The sequence below is a fragment of the Amphibalanus amphitrite genome, unplaced genomic scaffold (assembly GCF_019059575.1).
Source record: "Amphibalanus amphitrite isolate SeventyFive unplaced genomic scaffold, NRLGWU_Aamphi_draft 000004F_arrow, whole genome shotgun sequence".
Lineage (NCBI taxonomy): Eukaryota > Metazoa > Arthropoda > Thecostraca > Balanomorpha > Balanidae > Amphibalanus > Amphibalanus amphitrite.
In genome coordinates this window covers 350,907-367,993 of record NW_024881501.1, presented here as the reverse complement: position 1 = coordinate 367,993, position 17,087 = coordinate 350,907, and the positions used below count along the sequence as shown (strand labels likewise).

The window sequence follows — 17,087 nt, the reverse complement described above, 5'->3', positions numbered from 1 at the left end:
TGAGGGGCCCCTGGTTATTGAAGGAGTCCCTGGTTACTGGAAGGGCCCCTGGTTATCAGAGGGTTCCCTGGTCATCTGGTGGGTCCCTGATCAATTGAAACCTCCCGATCATCTGAGCGCCCCCTGATTGCCTTGGTCTTGGCGTTGGCGTACAGTTTAAAGTCGTCGGCACACTGCGGCCTCCTCTTTCTCAACAAGTTCCTCTATTTCTTCTGCAGCGAGGGCGATTTCGTCAAAATACTCCTCCATCGCGAAGCCTCGTGCGCAGACGCAGTCTTCGGGGCGCTCGCTGCGCCAACTCATGACGCCAACTGACGGGCTCCAAATGGAACAGATGGACTCCGAAACGAACGTGGGAATGCCGACACATGATCCATCCAAATTTACAGAGGAGGAGATGTCCCTGACAGCCCATTTGCAATAGGGGTCACTTTTACACTATAGACGTATGGGGAATTCGACCTTATCGACATGGTACTACGAGGTCAGCTGATCTGCTTGGCATTTAAATCGTAGTAAAACTGGCATTTAAACGCTGCGAAACAACTTACGTACAACGTAGCTCCGATGGGCCGCTCTTTCTTTTTCATCCCTCCGATTTTCTTCCGATCAAGAGAAGTTTCGTACCGAGAGAAGTTTCGCAGCCACGTCCGATATAACTTACGATAGCACGGATCCCCCCAGCCTAAACACCAATGTTTCTTAAGGTCCTACATCGGCGGCGGCTCTGAGGGCCCCACACTGGCGCCTCTGAAGGTCTTACACAAGCGCATCTGACGGCTACCTACCTGCAACTCTGCGGGCCCCACACTGGTGACTCTGAGGGCTCCCAGCGACGCCTGAGAGTACCACGCCGGTCTCCAGGATCCCACAGTGCTCCTGAAGGCCTCCATCCACCCCTTGCTGGCCTCTCGAAGACCCTTTGCCCCCATGCCTGTGTCTCTGAGAAGTGAGGACTCCCACAACGATGCCTTTGAAAGTCTTCACCGGCGACTGTGAGGGCACCACACAGACACGTCTGAGGGCCCTACAACGCCACCTCTGAGACACCAGTGTCTCCTGAGGCCCCACATCGGCGACTCTGAGCGTCCCACACCGGCGCCTCTGGGGCCCCACACCAGTGTCTCTGGCAGCCAGCCACCGGTAACTCTGTAGGTCCTACACCGGTGACTCCGAGGGCCCCACCGGCATCTGAGAGTACCATGCCGATCTCTAAGGACTCCACAGGGCTCCTGAAGATACTGCAGGCCCTCACTTGCCGGCCTGTGAAGGCCCATTGTTGGCATCATACGGCCCGTCACCGGCCTCTGAGGGCCCTTTGTCGGTCTCTGAGAGGCCCTACTGGGTTATTTAGCATTCGCATTTCGCACCAACAACTCCAAGGGCCCCACACACAGCCATCTGTAAATGGTGTGGGCTTAGCGCCACACCAGTGTCTGAGGCACCACAACGGCGTCCATGTGAGTCCTTTGTGGTTTCTGCACCAGTGCCTCTGAGGGCCCCACACCACTGCCTCTGGGGAACCCACACCGATACCTTTGATGGTCCCACGCGAGTACCTCTTAAGGTTCCACACCAGCGGCCCTTGGGTCGGCTCTACACACCAGTCATTCTGAGGGCCCCACCGGCCCCACCAATTCTCGTCGATTTCTGGCGCTGCCCGGGTATTTGTCCCAAAAGCCTCCTCCTCCTGGATCTGCCAATGGGGTCAGGTGTCCTACTATTTTTTTATTTTTTTTTTTAAAGAAAAAACTCGTGCCAGGGCTATGACGAAAAATAAGTGGCCTAAATCCGATGAGAAAACAGGATTTGGGGGTACCCTAGGTTTGGCTCCGTGACCTGGTATGCCCCCCCCCGCGCTGAAACCCTGGATCCGCCAGTGCAACTCGCCACTTCGCAACGCCCTCATTACCAGAGGAACTTTCACAGGCAGATGAAACTTACAGGAGGTAGTATCCTCCAGGGGTCTTACAACCTTTTTCACGTTTTTTATTTGCATACACATACATAACAACCATGCATGCACCTCACACCTTTCCACATACACGCAAACAGTACCTACATTCCAAACCATGCCCGCCCTGTCCGCCCTGCTATTAGTCAAACAACTTGTTTATCTCGAATTTTGTCCTAAAGGTCAGGACGTCAGGTCAGTCACGGACTCTCGTGACTTCACCATTATAAGTCAATGGGGAAATATGGAAACTGTTATTTTGGCACTAGGAATGCCGGTTGATGCTGTGTCTTTCCCTTAATTGCCTTTGTCACACACCTTAGGTAAAAATAATTTGTCCTAGGGTCTATGGATGTGTATTGACTATTGAGTTTACCAATATGCACTATTCTTTTATATGTTGCTTTGTGCTACTTAATAATTTTTTCTTTTTTTCAGGATGGAACAACCTAGGCAGTTCTTTGAAATAAGCTTTTCAAGGGGACAGGCCAGGGTTGCCATGGGACGAACAAGGTGAGTTTAAAAATAAAGTTAGTGTGTGAAATATGGTAAAGAAACACCTCACTTTGGAGAGAGGTCATAATTTGCTATTTCGCGGTCTAGAAAAATGAATGTTTTTATATTGTCATCTATAATTTAACATGTTGGTGATATTTACTTAGTAAATTGTTATTTCCCAAATGTTTATTTTTCAATCACAGCCATCAACCATACAGTAATGTTATTATTTTGTTACAAAAATGTTATACTCATTAACCCGCGCCCCGGTGTGTGTGTGGGGGGGGGGCAGAAACTGCCCCCTCCCGTTTTTCGCTAACAGCTTCTAACGCATTAGGCCATCGACGTTAAACTTTCTCTACCTTATCATACATCAATTTGACACGCTCCCTGAAAATGTGAGTGAAATTTGTCTGATTTTTTTTAATGACGTTTTAATGATGTCATGTCACACGACCACCTTTTACTCTCGCCCAACCGATGGTTGTCGATGGTATCTACGATCATTTGTTCCGTTCCGAAGTTAGACGGGGGGGGGGGAGGGGCTGATGGAGGCGCCTCTATTCTTCTGGGGGGCGCTGATCTTCTGCCAGGGGCACTCCTTTTCTTCTGATGGGGCTCCTCTTATTTGCCGGGGGCGCCGATCTGTTACCGGAGCGCCCATTTGTTGCTGGGGCGCCCCTCTTTTGCTGGGAATTGTGCGTACTTATTCTTTCACTAGGGCGCCGCCTTTCTGCTGGGGTTGCCTTCACGCTGCCTGGGGTGCCCCTCTCATGCAGAATATACCCATTTTCCTTTTGTGATAAGGTGCTCCTCTTCTACTGGGGGCACCCAACGGTTGATGGGGCGCCCATTTGTTGCTGGGTCGACTCTCTTTTGCGCTGGGGCCCCTTCCTCTGCCGGAGACGCCCTTTTTTCTGTCAGGGGCATTCCTTTTATTTTCATGGGGCTCATCTTGTTTGTTGGGGGGAGGGGCGCCAATCTGCTGCCAGGGCGCCCCTCTTCTGCTTGCGATGGTGCGCCCCTCTCCTTTCACTGGGGGGTCGCTCCACTTTAGGGGAACACCTCTCCTGCTGGAGCTGTTTCAGGACGCGCTCTAAAAGACATGGCATCTTTTCAGTAGGACCACCGCAAGCTGAAATAACAGGTCTGAGTGGGACCTTATGATCCTTCGGAACACCGTAGAAAACCGTTGTCCTGCTGTGATTCGGGATCAACTCCTTAATCGTGCCATCTGGAAACTTATATCTCTAGGAACATTCTTGAATATCCTTTTACATTCTGCCTCGACTTTAGGTACTGGATTCTTGTCAATAGCTTCATAGTTGCTCCGATCGTCTAAAATAGCATGAGATTTGTTGACATACTCCGTCCTATCCATGATAATAAGACCTTTGCACTTGTCACTCTGTTTTATAGCTACGTTGTCGTTTTTCTGTAGCTCGTCCAAAAACTGCATTTCACTCTCAGTTACGTTACTCTTAGACCCATTATGCTTTTTGTAACACTTCACTGAATCATTTTTTTAGCTTTTTTAGCTTACATTCAACTTCCATAGCTGAAGGTGGAGGGAACCTTTTGTCCGTGTCAGGGAATCTGAAAGACAGACCTGCCTTTAACCTTGGCATACCATTTGCCGTCATTCCTGGAGGCTGGTCAGCAGTGCAGGGTGCGCAAAAAGTTCTGGCCCATTTCTGTACTTCGATAAACGAATGCAATCGGAGTGAATATTATCAATGCTAACACCAAATATTGGATTGCATTACCAAACCAGATACGTTCACTCACCTCATGCGCGATATAACCCTCTTATCGGCAATGACCTTCTCCACAAGTAGGCGGAAAGACTTGCATGTCTTGATTATGTAGGTGGGGTCCTTCGTCTCCCACATCTTCACGATGTGTGCCTTCAGGGCCTCCAAATTGGGATGGGACTTTCCCTGGACCTCATCCTGCAAAACGCTTTAGATGCTTTAGTCAAGGGGTTCAGGTCGGGTGACTGAGGGGGCAATATGTCATTAAGACAACAATGGGCTTCTCCCCCGAGCTCCTCTGTTTGCTTGTGCTGGATGGAACTTGCGTTGTTTGCGGGTGTAGTATCCTGCTGGAAAACGAAATCGATTTTTCGATACGTCTTCAGGATCCATGGGATGACGTCACTGTCAAGCAGACGCTCATACATCGTCCCATTTATCTTCTAATTGGCGTTAATGAAGACGGTTGGGCACTTTTTGCCGCCCGAGCCGTGGGGCTGTCCTGGATGGCCTGAGACACGGCAGTCACATTCTCAGAGTTTTGACTGGACGTGACGGGTCTGACCTGGGGGCATATTCCAGGATCTCCCCTATTGGTATTTGGCTTTGATACGCGTAATTTTTCGCAGGGGGCTCCAAATTTCATCGCAACCTGCTCAACAGTCATGCCCGATTCGGCCTCGCCGCGCGCGGGTATCCAACGACAATGTAACGTTTAGCCTGCCTCCATGACTGGCCGTTAATGGTCTGCTTTGTTCGACATCTGGCTCTGTAGCAGGATCATTGAAGATATTGCGTGCGGCTATTGGCTTCCCGAAAAGCAACCGCAGTTCGCGTAGTAGCGCTTACTGTAAGAGGGCCAGAACTTTTTGCGCACCCTCAAGTCAGCAGACTGACCGGTCGCTGGAGGTCGGTCAGCAGACTGACCGATCGTAGGAGGCCGTTCGGCAGGCTGACCGGTCGCTGGAGGTCCGTTCGAGGCTGGTCGGTGCGTCGTTGTGTCGTTTCGCATTATTGAATTCGTCCGTTGAATCTCATCTTGCTAGCGTTTGGCGTACGCTAAACGGTCGACCCCCTTTTCCACCTCCAATAGAATATTGCTGGATATCTGTTGTGTGATTGCGAAGTTAGGTCCCTTGGAGAGGAGCGCCAGTTCTTGTGCTTGCAAGTTTGCTGGCAGTTAAAAAACTTCGTTGTCAGTTGTTTCATGTGGCTTGAGAATGAACTGTTGTTCGAAAATTTGCCAAACAATATAATATTTTTGCTTTTTATTGCATTTTTAATTAATTATAGAGGGGAAAAAATCATTTCAAATTATAAATACATATATCAAGATGTTCCTCGCTAGAGTACTGCGTACTATTTTTATGAATCGTCTCAAGGATCTCTATTTTTGCAGTATTCAAGTGGAATTGGCATGATGTACAATGTTGGTTTTGTTCGTTTCAGAATTCCAGTATGGATTCCTCTAGCAAAGATAAGCAAAGAGACCATGCGGTGTGATTTTAAGGTGTGATTTTAAGGTGTGGTGGCTGGGTCCTTGAGCCTGTGTGCTTGATCTTCTGTGTGGTCATGGCGTCTTCCATCGCCAGAGAAGTTGCTTGGGGCAAATGCATTATTTTGTTGTGGTGCTGATTGATATCCTACAGTCGCACTATGCTTGATGATGATGCTTGATGAACTTGGCTAAAACCATTTACAGTGTGTTCATTCTCATTTCCAGTGAGAATTGATCCTTCTTCCCAGCTTCTGAAGGTGAGTTTCTTTCTCCCATCCTTCGCAGCGTTAGCGTACCAGTTAATGCTATTGACTGTGCTGGGAAGTCGTCGCCCTTCCTACCCAATATCCACCCTGCATCTGTTCACTGATTTTGTGTTTAAAACTGTTTGATCCGGACAATTAATATCTGATGTATAATATGTATACTTTTACAGGATTCTTGAAATTTCTGTCCATAAATCACAACTAGGTACCAAGAACTCAACCAACAAAGGCCGGCAATGAGGGATTGTTAATATGATATAGGCTATGATATATACAGCAATCCATTTGGCTTCATTTTCCTTCACCATAGCGAAATGTATATATCTTTTCATGTAGAGTGTGCGTACACTACATTTGCGTTTTCCATGGTAATTACGTAACTTCTTTTGGGTCAGAAGTAGAACACCTGTCCAAATAAAGAATGAATATATTAACTTATCGCCTTTGGTGCCATAGTTGCCCTAACTTTTTTGGTGCCCTAGTTGTATACACATTTACTAACTTAAGCAACGGGAATTTGGCAACGCCGCGTGATTTGTAAAGAGCCACAATCGTTTTCGATAATTTCCCTCACGATTTCTTTTCATTTGTTTACTTATTCATAGTGGAATCAATGGCTTCTCCATGCTCAATCAGTTATGTGCGGGATAGGTGTTATTCATAGTGCATACATACGCCGCACGGAATAACGAATTTACTACTGTCTGAATGCCGGTAAATCAACAGCGGTCGAAAAAATGCGTGCATTATATTATGTGAACATATTCACAGGACATGAAGAAGGTACTTCTGGCAGCCGCGAACAACAGCTCAGTTGACTCGGCAACGAAGCAGCAGTGGCGGGGGCCCCCGTCGTCGGGGTATCCGGAAGGTAATTTATAACCTCTTTTGATGTTTTTGCTGATGATTTTATTGCTCGTTATGAAGCTGTGAGAATACATACCGAGCTCGAAAACGTCATCTATTGTGTTCTCACATTGACACTTATTTCCAGCTTCTGCCTCCGAGGGCGCCAACTTGAGTGGCCAGCGAGCGATGGAGCCGGGGCGAGGACCTCCGCCGTCGGCCCTTGCTGGGTATCCGGAAGGTAATTTATTAGCTCGTTTGATGTTTTGTTGCTGATTTTGGTTATGTAGCTGTGATAATACCTATCGAGTTCGAAAACGTCAGCTGTTATGTTCTAACGTTGACACTTATTTCCAGCTTCTGCCTCCGAGGGCGCCAACTTGAGTGGCCAGCAAGCGATGGAGCCGGGGCGAGGACCTCCGCCGTCTAACCCACCGGAAGGTATTTTATTAGCTCATTTGATTTTTTGTTGCTGATTTTGTTGCTCCTTATGTAGCTGTGAGAATACATACCGAGTTCGAAAACGTCATCTGTTGTGTTTTAACGTTGACACTTATTTCCAGCTTCTGCCTCCGAGGGCGCCAACTTGAGTGGCCAGCAAGCGATGGAGCCGGGGCGAGGACCTCCGCCGTCAGCCCTTGCTGGGTATCCGGAAGGTAATTTATTAGCTCGTTTGATGTTTTTGTTGCTGATTTTGTTGTCCTTATGTAGCTGTGATAATACATACCGATTGTGATCTTTTGAGTTCTAACATTGGTACTCTTATTTTCAGCTCCTGGCGTTGAGGGCGCCAACTTGAGTGGCCAGCAAGCGATGGAGCCGTGGCGAGGACCTCCGCCGTCGGCCCTTGCTGGGTATCCGGAAGGTAATTTATTAGCTCGTTTGATGTTTTTGTCGCTGATTTTGTTGTCCTTATGTAGCTGTGATAATACATACCGAGTTCGAAAACATTGTGATCTTTTGAGTTCTAACATTGGTACTTATTTTCAGCTCCTGGCGTTGAGGGCGCCAACTTGAGTGGTCAGCAAGCGATGGAGCCGTGGCGAGGACCTCCGCCGTCGGCCCTTGCTGGGTATCCGGAAGGTAATTTATTAGCTCGTTTGATGTTTTTGTCGCAGATTTTGTTGTCCTTATGTAGCTGTGATAATACATACCGAGTTCGAAAACATTGTGATCTTTTGAGTTCTAACATTGGTACTTATTTTCAGCTCCTGGCGTTGAGGGCGCCAACTTGAGTGGTCAGCAAGTGATGGAGCCGTGGCGAGGACCTCCGCCGTCGGCCCTTGCTGGGTATCCGGAAGGTAATTTATGGGTGAGACTAAATGCTTACTTCGAAATCTAAGCTGCGTTGCGGCATTGGCGGTTATGTGCGGCGTGTATGCCGCATGCTTAGCAAGCGGCGACCACTAAATTAAAAACTCAATAGCTTTGACCTGTTTTCAATGGATAACACTGCATACCAAAAATGTCCATCGCTCTCGTCATAGGATATTTAGATTTAAATAACTAACTTATCTACATCATCGTTTTGAACCAAATTAACCCTCGCCGGCCGAGGGGGGGGGGGGGCGGGTGCCGCCCCCCCATAGGGTTTTTTCGCGATAGCTCCGAACACGCTGGCGATAGAGAGCTGAAACTTGGCATACCTGACCTTTGATCCAAGCCGCATCTTTTGACACCAACCGCATTTTTGGGTCAGGTCAGGTCACTGACCTATGACGTCATAAGTGAACCTCTGCACGGTCTTCAGATGTCGCAACTTCGCAACGCCCTCACTGCCAGAGTAGATGTCACAGGTAAATGAAACTTGCAGGATCTAGTATCCATTATGAGTCCCACAACTTGTATATCTCGGATTTTTCCTAAAGGTCATATGAGGTCAGGTCATTTTCGTGACCTCACCATTATAAGTCAATGGGGAAAAATGAAAACTGCTATTCTGGCGCCGGGAACGATCTCCAACTATCTCAAGCACACAGAATCGTGATTTGATGCACTCCTTGCAAGGTTAGATACGTCACTTTTGCAATGTTGACCTTGCGTGACGTCATTGATGACGTCATCAAGGTCATATTAGTTTTTCGTCAATAACTCTTGATCAAATTGAGTTAGCGAGTCGGGAAAGCCACCAATGGACTCAGGAAGGCCTGCCGAATCGAATGATATGCGACATGACCTCTTTCGACCAACTTCGTGACCTGGGGGTGCTGACCTGACCTTGACCTGAGGTCAACACCCCAAGTTGACCTGACCCGAACAAAAAGTATATCATTCGACGCGCCTGAGCGAGGCGAACACGATGCTGCCAAAATCGGCGCTCTGCGGCCGTTTTTTGCGAAGTTATTCACCAAAAACTGAACCGTACCTTGGGGCACTTGACCTGACCTCAGAGGTCACCGGTTGACCTAGGACCTTAAAATCGGGTACCAATCTCTGCGTCTCGTAACGGCGCACACGCTCGTTTTTTCCGCGACGCGCTAGCTCCACCAGGGGCGAAACGGCGATGGGGGGGTCGTACCCGCCCCCCCCCCCCCTCGGCCGGCGCGTATGTAGAAAACCAATAGGTCCGGCGAGGGTTAATACTTTCAACTTGACCCTCGCCCGTATTGGTGTTTTTCCAGCCGCGAACGTATAAGGTATAACCCCTTGCCGTTTCGCTCCTGATCAAGCTAGAGCTTCGCGGAAAAAACGAGCGTGTTGCCCGTGACGAGAGGAAGCCGATGATACCCAATGTTAAGGTCCTAGGTCATCGGTTGAACTTCCAGGTCAGGTCAATGACCCAAAAAACGGGAAAATCAGGACCTGTTAGAACGTCGTAGTGTGGCTGCCATGGGGTTTTTCGGGGTGCTAATCACGAATATCATGCTAGTTTTGATCACAGATGATGTCTTCATTCATTTAGGCCAGGTCGGGTCAGGTCAGGTCAGGTCAACCAGTAGAGGTCCTGCCGGGTATTTGTAGTAGGTGTCAACCGCCTCTGACAGCCTCGTAACATGTTACGAAGGCACCAAAACTACTTTGTAAACGTTCATGTGGTTGCTAAATTCGAATTCAGGTCGAAAAACTGGCCTAGAAACATGTCAAACTCGAAAAAGTGAACCGAGGTCACCAAAGGTCAATGACCTGACCTGACCTTCAGGTGACCCTGACACCCACCCTGATGCATGGGGGCAAGATCATATCACATGTTTGAACGCTTGAAACCACGAAAAGACTGCAAACGCGCTGCTAATGCGAGCCGACATACGCTGAATCGCGGTTCCGGCCAAACATGGTCTCGAAAAGTAGGTCACAGGTCAAAGGTTATTTGCGTCCGGGTCATGAAATTTAAGGGTAAGTGTAAAATTGATCAACGCGAGGGTACTAAAAGTTACGTCGTGATCGGCCGCTTTTTACGCGAGTTATTCGCGAAAAACCGAGGGGAGTCCGTTCGACCCCCCCCCCCCCTTAAAGGGCGAGGGTTAACTCACAGTCCGAACTCCGAACAAGTTCGGTCTTGTTTGTGAATTTGTCGGAGCATCACCTAAATCTAGTAGAGATGATGGAGGGAAACTAGGCTTTTAAGGAGGGAAGGGAGTCGGTGACGGTCAGGGGCACTACAAGCAGAGCAGTCATAAGCTGGTGACAGGGCTGACACCATGTTTTGATAGCATGACTGAAACAGACTTTTTGGGTAGCCAGGAAATCGCATGCGAGAGCCTATTGAAATTCTTACATCGGCCTTTATATGCACCAGTCGTATACAGGTGCGGGATTTGGCATACGATTTCCAGACAATCGAAAGACTGTTTGGAGCCAACGAAGGAAGGAATGAGTGAGTACTCAGTTGAAAGCAATAATTTGGTTCAAAATGATGATGCAGATAACTTAGTTATTTAAATCTAAATATCTTATGACGAGAGCGATTGGCATTTTTGGTATGCAGTGTTATTCATTGAAAACAGGTTGGAGCGTTTAAGTCTTTAATTTAGTGGTCGCCGCTTACTAATCATGCGGCATACACGCCGCACATAACCGCCAATGCCGCAACACAGCTTAGATTTCGAAGTAAGTATTTAGTCTCACCCGTAATTTATTAGCTCGTTTGATGTTTTTGTTGCTGATTTTGTTGTCCTTATGTAGCTGTGATAATACATACCGATTGTGATCTTTTGAGTTCTAACATTGGTACTTATTTTCAGCTCCTGGCGTTGAGGACGCCAACTTGAGTGGCCAGCAAGCGATGGAGCCGTGGCGAGGACCTCCGCCGTCGGCCCTTGCTGGGTATCCGGAAGGTAATTTATTAGCTCGTTTGATGTTTTTGTCGCTGATTTTGTTGCTCCTTATGTAGCTGTGATAATACATACCGAGTTTGAAAACTTATTGATCTTTTGTGTTCTTACATTGGTACTTATTTTCAGCTCCTGGCGTTGAGGGCGCCAACTTGAGTGGCCAGCGAGCGGAGGAGCCGTGGCGGGGACCTCTGCCGCATTCACGCGAGCCAACGCCGGGCCCAGGGGGATATCCAGAAGGTAGTCTCCAGCCTGTCTGCTGCCACGGTCTCTTGGCTTTCTAATTCTTAACCTTATATGACAATGTTATGGCTTTTGAGCACACCTTCGTTTTTTGCTAATCGTAGGATGTGTTTTCAGAATCCCTCTCTGCTCCTGGTGATCAGAGATTCATAGATGGAGGAGGGGAGCTGGATTGCATCGACTTGTCCACCATTCATGGTTTCAGTAAGTTTGATGCTTTGTTTTACCACCTACTCCCATATCTCAACTACTCATCATCCGGCTTCTTTTATTTGGCTCTGTTACCTACAACATGCAACATACTACTTGCAACTATGGCATCATCGTATCTACTGCGTATATCTTGACGTCGTGACTGTGAGTTCAAGACAAATGTAATGCAACCCTTTCTCTTAAACCACAAAACGCTGAACATATGGAAACTTTTTTTGCTGCGCTTTATCATTTACCTAACTCGTTAGTCAATTACCGTGTGTTAAAGGCATGCACTTTTTTCCCTACAATGTCCTTATTATAAACCATATGCTTTAGGATAACACCCGGCATTTTGATAGCAATATCAGTTGGTAATTATTTACTATATTGTCTTTGTTTTCCTAGGTTTCCTAAAGTTTCTGGAGATGCAACTTCCTGAACAAGGTAAGCATAACTGCTCTGTGTAGTCGTTGGCACTGTGGGTGGGACACTCATTGCTACGTGGAAGTTACCTGATCATGGGTGATGGACTATCCTAGAAAAAGCTAAACCGAGTTCATCGACGTGATCTGATGTGTTCTAACATTGACACTTATTTTCAGCTCCTGGCGTTGAGGGCGCCAACTTGAGTGGCCAGCAAGCGATGGAGCCGTGGCGAGGACCTCCGCCGTCGGCCCTTGCTGGTTATCCGGAAGGTAATTTATTAGCTTGTTTGATGTTTTTGTTGCTGATTTTGTTGCTCGTTTTGTAGCTGTGAGAATACATATCGAGTTCGAAAACCTCATCTGTTGTGTTCTAACATTGACACTTATTTCCAGCTTCTGCCTCCGATGGCGCCAACTTGAGTGGCCAGCGAGCGATGGAGCCGGGGCGAGGACCTCCGCCGTCTAACCCACCGGTTAGCTCATTTGATTTTTTGTTGCTGATTTTGTTGCTCCTTATGTAGCTGTGGTGATACATACCGAGTTCGAAAACATTGTGATCTTTTCAGTTCTAACATTGGTACTTATTTTCAGCTCCTGGCGTTGAGGACGCCAACTTGAGTGGTCAGCAAGCGATGGAGCCGGGGCGAGGACCTCCGCCGTCAGCCCTTGCTGGGTATCCGGAAGGTAAGTTATTAGCTCGTTTGATGTTTTTGTCGCTGATTTTGTTGTCCTTATGTAGCTGTGATAATACATACCGAGTTCGAAAACATTGTGATCTTTTGTGTTCTAACATTGGTACTTATTTTCAGCTCCTGGCGTTGAGGGTGCCAACTTGAGTGGTCAGCAAGCGATGGAGCCGTGGCGAGGACCTCCGTCTTCGGCCCTTGCTGGGTATCCGGAAGGTAATTTATTAGCTCGTTTGACCGGCAAATAGGATGCCGTGCACAAGGCAATTGTAACCCAGCTTGCACGTGCGCACGTGCAGGGTGCCGCTTCCAGATCTCGAAAACGGCCGGGCTGATTGCACTCAAATTTGGCACAACGCTAGAGAGCGGTTAGTAGAGTGTTGTGCACGTCAGTTTATAGCACACCCACTCCGGTCTGCACGTGCAAGGCTCGTCCTCTCGTTTGGCGGTGGGCGTTTTTGCGGCGTTTACGGTTGAGTGGGCTCAAACAACCTGCGGTCCCGCGATGCGGAGCCCAGCATCGCAGATGCTGGTATTAGCTCGTTTGATGTTTTTGTTGCTCCTTATGTAGCTGTGATAATACATACCGAGTTCGAAAACTTGGTGAAGTCTTGTGTTCTAACATTGGTACTTATTTTCAGCTCCTGGCGTTGAGGGCGCCAACTTGAGTGGTCAGCAAGCGATGGAGCCGGGGCGAGGACCTCCGCCGTCGGCCGTTGCTGGGTATCCGGAAGGTAAGTTATTAGCTCGTTTGATGTTTTTGTCGCTGATTTTGTTGTCCTTATGTAGCTGTGATAATACATACCGAGTTCGAAAACATTGTGATCTTTTGAGTTCTAACATTGGTACTTATTTTCAGCTCCTGGCGTTGAGGGCGCCAACTTGAGTGGTCAGCAAGCGATGGAGCCGGGGCGAGGACCTCCGCCGTCGGCCCTTGCTGGGTATCCGGAAGGTAATTTATTAGCTCGTTGATGTTTTTGTTGTTGATGTTGCTCGTTATGTTGCTGTGATAATACAAACAGAGTTCTCCGACTTTGTCATTTGTTGTGTTCGAACATTGACACTTGTTTCCAGCTCCTACATTTTTGGAGATACTAGATACAAAGTGTTGTCGGGAGCCTCCGCGGCAACCGGTACACCGGCCCGCCCGCTCATTAATTAGCTGTCCGTTGAAGAAGTTTTAAATACATTAGCTTAAGTTGCCAGTAACATCAATTACCAATTACGAACAAACAAAACCAGAAAACAAAACATAACGTAAAGTAAATAACATACTCAAGTCGAGTACAACTCTCTCCGCCTCAACTCTCTCCGCCGGTCCATTGACACATATATTGGACCGTCCGACGCCCTCACAGAGGTATCGAACAGGGAGCTTCTTCAAGAGCTCCAGACCCAGGGCGTCGTCCGGGTCCAGCGTCTCCGCTCCCGCGACCTTAAAAATCTTGGACCAAACCCCACCATCCGCCTAACTTTCAGTGGCCGCACCCTCCCGCAGGCGATCCGGCGCGGATACCTGTCCGTGCCCGTGGACCCCTGGGTCCCGGCCCCGCGCCCCTGCACAAAGTGCTGGGCCTATGGGCACTCCAAGCGCGCCTGCCGTCGGCGTGAGCCCAAGTGTGGCCGCTGCGGCGGGCCACACGACCCCGAAAAGTGTAGCGGTCCCGATAAGTGCCCCAGCTGCGGCGGTCCTCACCCGGCGTGGGACCCCCGGTGCCCAATAGCGGAGGACGCCAGGCAGTGGCACCGCGCGGAGGTAAAGAACCGCCGCGCGGAGCACCGGGCCCAAGGCTACGGTCGGCCCAACGGAGCCACGTGGTTCCGGGAGGAGCGGCCCGACGGGCTGCTCCCGCCCCTCACCCGCCGTCGGACACCGGGTCCCCTCCCACTCGCTCCGCGCTGGCCCAGATCACCGCTGTCGCCGCCCGCCCGCCCGACCGCCGCCCGCCCGCCGCCACCGCCACCGCCCGCCCGACCGACACCGCCGCCGCCCCTCTCACCGAGGACGACTGGCCGCCCCTACCGGCCCCAAAAGCGACCCAGAAGGTGGCCTCACCACCGGCACGCTCCGTGCCACCCGCTCCCAAACGCACTGCCGAGGACCCTGAAGCCGGCGCCATGGCCTCACCGGCCGCCCCTCAGGCCTCGCCCTGCACGTACACTCACCTACTAAGTGATGTTCGCCCCCCGACGGCCCAGCGTTTGACTGGAGCGGTAGACTGCGCCGTCTCACACCCAGGCTCAGCGGCACAGCACATCCCTCTGGCCTCAACGGTAGACTGTGCCGCCTCACACCCAGGCTCAGCGGCACAGTATATCTCTCTGGCCTCACACTCGCTACAGACGCGTTTGACCGGGTCAGGGACGCGCCGCGCTGGTTGCCTTATCGCTCACAGTCACGTATCTGTGGCTAGGGGGCCTGCTGCGAATCGCTGGTCTTTCTGTGTCGACTCGAATATGATGCTTGTAAGTGGTCACGATCGCATTTAGCTCAGTGAGATTAGTTATAGCAATTTATATCGTTTATTTTCTCCCGGGTGGGGTGGGGTGGGGGGGGGGGTGTTTGGCCACACTTGCCAATGTTTGTGTGTGTCTGTAACGGAAACTGCGGCGCACAGCGACGCAAAACTTGGCACAACTTATGAATTTCGTATCGTGTCTGGAATTGTTGACACCTGGTCACATCATAAAGTCAGGTCAAAATGCTCCTCTTTTTAGCGATGGCACCCGGATACAGGTGAATAATGGCACACCGAATCACAAAATTCCACTCTTGACCCATTTTATGCCCCTGAAGTCATCTCACATCATGATACGTCTCCGTAACCCTCGCCGGCACGGGGGGAAGTTGATGCACCCGCCACCCCCCCCCCCCCACCCCCCCCCCCCACCCAAGGCTTCAAGCGAATAACTCGCGTAAAAAGCAGCCGATTGCGACAAAGCTTTCAGTACCCTCGCATTGATCAATTTCACATCTACCCTGAAAATTTCATGACCCTGACCAAAATGACCGTTGACATGTGACCTACTTTCCGAGGCCATGTTTGGCCGAAAGCGCGATTCGGCGTATGTCGGCTCGCATTAGCCGCGCGTTTGCAAGCTTTTCGTGGTTTCAAACGTTCATACATGTGATTTGGTGTTGCTCCCATGCAATAGGGTGGATGGCAAGGTCACCTGAAGGTCAGGCCAGGTCAGATCATTGATCTTTGGTGACCTCGGTTCACTTTTTCGAGTTTTACATGTTTCTATGCTGGATTTTGGAGATGAATTCGAATTTAGAAAGCATTTGAACATTTACGAAGTAGTTTTGGTGCCTTCGTAACATGTTACGAAGTTGTCAGAGGCGGTTGACAGGTACTACGAATATCCGTCACGACCCCTACTGGTTGACCTGACCTGACCTGACCTGACCTGGTCTAAATGCTTAAAGACATCATCTGTGATCAAAAGTAACACGATATTCGTGATCAGCATCCCCCCCTCAAAAAAAAAACATAGCAGCGACACTAAACCAATGACCTAGAGCCTTAAAATTGAGCATCATCGGCTTTCTCTCGTCACGGGCAACACGCTCGTTTTTTAACCCTATTAGTGGCAGGCTCCTGGCTACCCCTATTAGTGGCAGGGGGGGGGGGGGCTGTTTACGACCCCCCTTGATATCTCGAGATCTAACGGGCCGATTTTCAAAATTCAAACGGCATTCGATTTCGCTCAACGAGATCTACATTTCTAAAAAAAAATAAAATTAAAAAATGTCAATAGGGGGGTAGAGGGGGGTAAAAACGGGCAAATTGCAGATACATTTTAGACTGTTTATCACGGCCAGGTTTCTGAACCAATCTTAACGCAACTTTTGCCGATCGATAGAGAATGAACCAGAAATTCACATGGATCCTAAAAATATGCATTTTGAAAAATCATAGGCGGATACAGATCATTGAGATTGGGGGTACACAAAAAGTATAGTAAATAAGGTTTTTGTTGGTACTGTTTCTAAAAAGGGTGGCAATGGTCTTGTTATGTTACAATTTTCTTATGAGAGAACGACTAAAATTGTATTGGTCATGCATAGGCGGTGTCAGGGCACCTATGTTGGGAGGTAAAAAATAACCCCCCTTTTTGGACGCCTGGATCCGCCTATTATAGCAAAAACGTGTCAAAAGAGGATGCACAATAACTTTGTATATATGTTATCACATGATACCTTTCATTCACTGTTCGTAAAACTGGTGCAGCATCGTGATCTTCGCCCAAATGACTCGCTTCACGAATAGGACCCCCCAATTCCCAGTGCTCTGGAGCCGCCCCTGGTAAAGTTATGAACTTGAAATTTTCAGGGAATGTGCCCAATTTAGTTTTAGGAACAGTCAGAAAATTTCAGCATCGTAGCTTCAGCGGTTTCGGAGATATTCCCGAAAAACCTGAGGGGTGGATAAAAACAACCCCCCTGC

At 49.1% G+C, this 17,087-nt stretch overlaps 1 protein-coding gene and 1 long non-coding RNA gene across 2 annotated transcripts; both read left to right on the top strand.

Moving 5' to 3' along the window:
- Nucleotides 1-6,744: 6,744 nt before the first annotated feature.
- On the top strand, nucleotides 6,745-12,471 carry LOC122370962 (proline-rich protein HaeIII subfamily 1-like). Its single transcript, XM_043347006.1, has 12 exons — nucleotides 6,745-6,841; nucleotides 7,174-7,257; nucleotides 7,380-7,472; nucleotides 7,589-7,681; nucleotides 7,807-7,899; nucleotides 8,025-8,117; nucleotides 10,998-11,090; nucleotides 11,217-11,327; nucleotides 11,448-11,534; nucleotides 11,931-11,969; nucleotides 12,128-12,220; nucleotides 12,344-12,471. Exons 1-12 carry the CDS (start codon nucleotides 6,745-6,747, stop codon nucleotides 12,469-12,471), a joined length of 1,104 nt encoding a protein of 367 aa, XP_043202941.1.
- A 73-nt stretch (nucleotides 12,472-12,544) lies between these two features.
- On the top strand, nucleotides 12,545-13,338 carry LOC122374106. Its single transcript, XR_006255159.1, has 3 exons — nucleotides 12,545-12,634; nucleotides 12,760-12,852; nucleotides 13,278-13,338. It is a non-coding gene; the product is annotated as an uncharacterized LOC122374106 (long non-coding RNA).
- Nucleotides 13,339-17,087: the final 3,749 nt, after the last annotated feature.